The sequence below is a fragment of the Quercus lobata genome, chromosome 8, assembly GCF_001633185.2.
Source record: "Quercus lobata isolate SW786 chromosome 8, ValleyOak3.0 Primary Assembly, whole genome shotgun sequence".
NCBI classification, from domain to species: domain Eukaryota; kingdom Viridiplantae; phylum Streptophyta; class Magnoliopsida; order Fagales; family Fagaceae; genus Quercus; species Quercus lobata.
This window is the reverse complement of record NC_044911.1, coordinates 49,905,600-49,909,062: the sequence shown is the minus strand read 5'-3', so window position 1 is coordinate 49,909,062 and position 3,463 is coordinate 49,905,600. Positions and strand designations below refer to the sequence as shown.

General features: G+C 35.2%; 1 protein-coding gene across 1 annotated transcript; it reads left to right on the top strand.

Annotated features, from left to right (window-relative positions):
* The first annotated feature begins 677 nt into the window (after positions 1 to 677).
* Positions 678 to 1,695, top strand: LOC115957907 (ethylene-responsive transcription factor ERF025-like). The gene has a single exon (XM_031076246.1). It carries the CDS (start codon positions 722 to 724, stop codon positions 1,385 to 1,387), a length of 666 nt encoding a protein of 221 aa, XP_030932106.1. The 5' UTR covers positions 678 to 721; the 3' UTR covers positions 1,388 to 1,695.
* Positions 1,696 to 3,463: the final 1,768 nt, after the last annotated feature.

The following is a 3,463-nucleotide window of genomic DNA, read 5'->3' as shown; positions in this document are numbered from 1 at the left end:
TGTGAAACTTCTACCTCGAAGATTTGAACCCGGAAACCTCTACTCTCACAAAAAAACTTTATACTCTTATAATTTATAAAACCCCAATAATAAATTAATATAAAATACATAATAATGAAATCGGTAGGTGAAGAATATTAAACAAATTACATATATGTCAAGATTTTTGTATAACTTAATTAATTAGTTGATATGTTTTGGTATTTTTAACTTATTTGGTTTACAATAATCCTAAAGTATTAAATTATTAACATATAAATTTAATTATATAAAATTTACAAATTAAGGTGTCACTAATTATAATTGGTGAAATTATTATTATTATTAGTATTATTATATTTGTAGATATTTTGATCGGTAAACTTTTAAGTAGATATAAGTAGATATTTGAACTATTTTTTTGCCGTTGATTGCACGCTAGTTTAACTTAATAAGTAAATATTTGAATTATTTATCAACGTTGATCGCATTTTGCACAGTAGTTGATGAACTCTATATAAGAAAATTATGCGGTATAACCTATCACACATTTACTCACTTTTCTCTAGAATAAAACTTTAAAGAGACGTTATAAACTTTTATTTTTTTTTTTGGATAATTATTCTTACGTCCGTACTAAACCCAAAAAATTATATGTAGCCCAATTGAACCCAAAAAAACAAAAAAAAAAAAAAAGAAAAAAACCAAAAAACAAAGGGGGTGGTCAACAGTACAAGGAAAAATGGCCAAGAATCCTAACGTGCGCCGAAATAACCCATTTAGAACCTCTAATGTGCGCCGGGAGGAAACAACCCTGAACAGTAATACCACAGCAACAATATCTACTTCAATCACCACCGCCACGTCACCGATATCTGTATCGGAAGGGTTTTCGGATCAACCCGGATCGTCGTCCAGTAGTACTACTGCTAAGCAAAAGAGGTTTCGGGGCGCTCGGAGTCGGAGCGGCAAATGGGTATCCGAGATACGCCAGCCACGTAAAGCCACGCGCATTTGGCTCGGCACGTACCCGACGCGGGACATGGCGGCGACGGCATACGACGTGGCGGCTTTGGCTCTGAAGGGGCCCGATACGGTGTTAAACTTCCCGGACCTGATTCTTTGGTACCCGATACCGCTTTCGTCGTCGCCTGTTGACATACGCGCCGCTGCGGCGAGTGCTGCTGAGAAGATGATGGAAAGATCCTCGGAGAGCGGTCACGAAGCGACACATCTTAGAAGCACTGAGGATGAGTACTTCATTGACGAAGAAGAGTTGTTGAATATGCCGAGTTTGCTGGTGAATATGGCCGAAGGGATGCTCTTAACTCCGCCTAGAATTCAGACAAAGTCGTCTTCTGATGAATCTGGTGGTGATGGAGATGGGTTATGGAGTTACTCCTATTAACTAAACCTTATAGTGTGTGAGAAATCGCTGTACTGAGTATTGTATATGTGTGTTTTGTTTTGTCTTGCCTTGATTTGTTTGTTCTTGTTCTTGTTTTTTGTTTTTTTTTTTTAAACTAGCTATCGGACGAACTTCCTCTATGTGCTGGGTATGTAACTATGAACCAGCACAACATTGTTCGTCGTTTTAGCTATTAGCTAGAAGCCTAGAAGAATTAATTAGATTGCTTGTGCTGCTAATTAGGATCTTTCTTGGTGGCTGGTTCTGTTTGTGTATATCCTATAAACCTTGTATTATATGTTAAGGCACTTCTTTGATTCTATGTTTTGGTAAAGTCCAAAGAGACTTCGGTTTATTTTGACCTTTTTTATTTTTTTCTTCAAGAGGTACCATATTTTCTTTATAGGAGGGTATAGCACTACAACTACAAAGAATTTTCGTTAAGAAACATAATTTATTGGTAGTTTTCGTGATTGTCTTTTTTGAGGCCATAGATTCTCAAAGACTTGTCTAAAGATCTGTACCTCGGCGTTTTCTTTGTCTTGGCAGTATGCTAAGCCTTGCACTCAAAGGCCTAAATATTTTAGCGAGAACATAAACAAACTCAAAAGGGCCTAGTTAACTGAAACACTTGAGCGTCTGAATCTTTGGGTTATTATGATCAAGAGTGTTTTTGTTGTAGATCGTGGGAGAGAAGAGGGAAGAAAATAAATAAATAAAGGAAAAAAACATGCAAAACTTATTTTTATAATATAAAGTTTGAACTACTAAAAAGCGCGGGAGAAATTACTCTGTTTACTACACTTTCTTCTTACGTAAGAAGGTTCCATAAAATATGGGGTCCATCTTACGTCAGAAGAAAAAGTAATACACTGGATGCATTAATTGAATATTTTTATGCAAAAAGAGGGATTTTTTATTTTTGATTTATTTTTTAGCACCAAGGTCGTATTCATAAACATCTCTCCATTGTAGACGCCTCCTATATAGCCTTGCCAAATTAATTATTTCATTAGACCTTATAGATCTATTAGAAGTTAGAACTGTGCTAAACAGGAAAAGTTTGCTTCTTTAAGCGAAACCTACAGAGTAATTGTGGCAAACTGCAAAATATAAAGAACTCCATTGTAGAAGAAATAAGTGAGCTCGTTTTATGAAAAGTTCCAATTGCTAAGTATGAAACATATATGTAATTAGGATTACTCATGCGTATATCCTATCATACACTTCACCCCCCCCCGGGCCCAAAAAATTAAAAAAAAAAAAAAAAAACCAGCAGACTTTCTTGTAGTTATTCAAGCATATGGGTCCAAAAAAAAAAAAAAAAAAATTTCCAGTGTTCACATCTACCCCACATAAAAGGAGGAGGTTGGGGGAGTAGTTAAAAAAAATATATACAAAAACAAAAACACATTTTTTTCCCTTAAAAAGTTCCTAACTTCTTATCAAAAAAAAAAATCTTAACTTCTTATCCGTGAATAGTTAAATACCTGAACTTTTCGGCCTTCAATGGTCAAAATTCCCAGACACAAGGCGAAAATTGTGCCAAATATCAACTTCCATCATTTTGAGCAAAAATTGTGCCAAATCTGAGTGACTTATTATCTTCTTCTTCTTCTTCTTCTTTTAGGACAAGAATGATTTTTCCAAGTTCTTTATGGCTGGGGATTTAAATATGACTATTAAAGATATTTTTGTAAGTGGAGATTATTTTAAGTGTTTTTTTGGATTAAATTAAGATTATTTTTTATGCTACACAGCGGTAATCTCAATAGAAATTAGTACAAAAGTACTATTTTTCTTTATATATTATTTTTAATTTGGTCACATGTTTGTATATAGTATTTTAATGGAGATAGGAATATTGAGGCGGAGGAGGTCGGTCCACCGTGGATAATGACTCTGGTACCGACGAGGGAGGTGGATTGGTGTGGTGGCCGGTTGAGTGTCAGGGTGGTTATTAATTGGGGAGTACCTTGTGAGTGGGCCTGGGTTTGGGTTTTACTTGGTTGGGATTGTTTGCAACTTTTTTCTTTTTCTTCGTAATGTTAAAAAGCTGCCAGCCTGTCTAAGTTT

Excerpts from the sequence above, each read along its gene's own strand:
- LOC115957907 (XM_031076246.1), top strand. The coding sequence starts at position 722 with ATGGCCAAGAATCCTAACGTGCGCCGAAATAACCCATTTAGAACCTCT.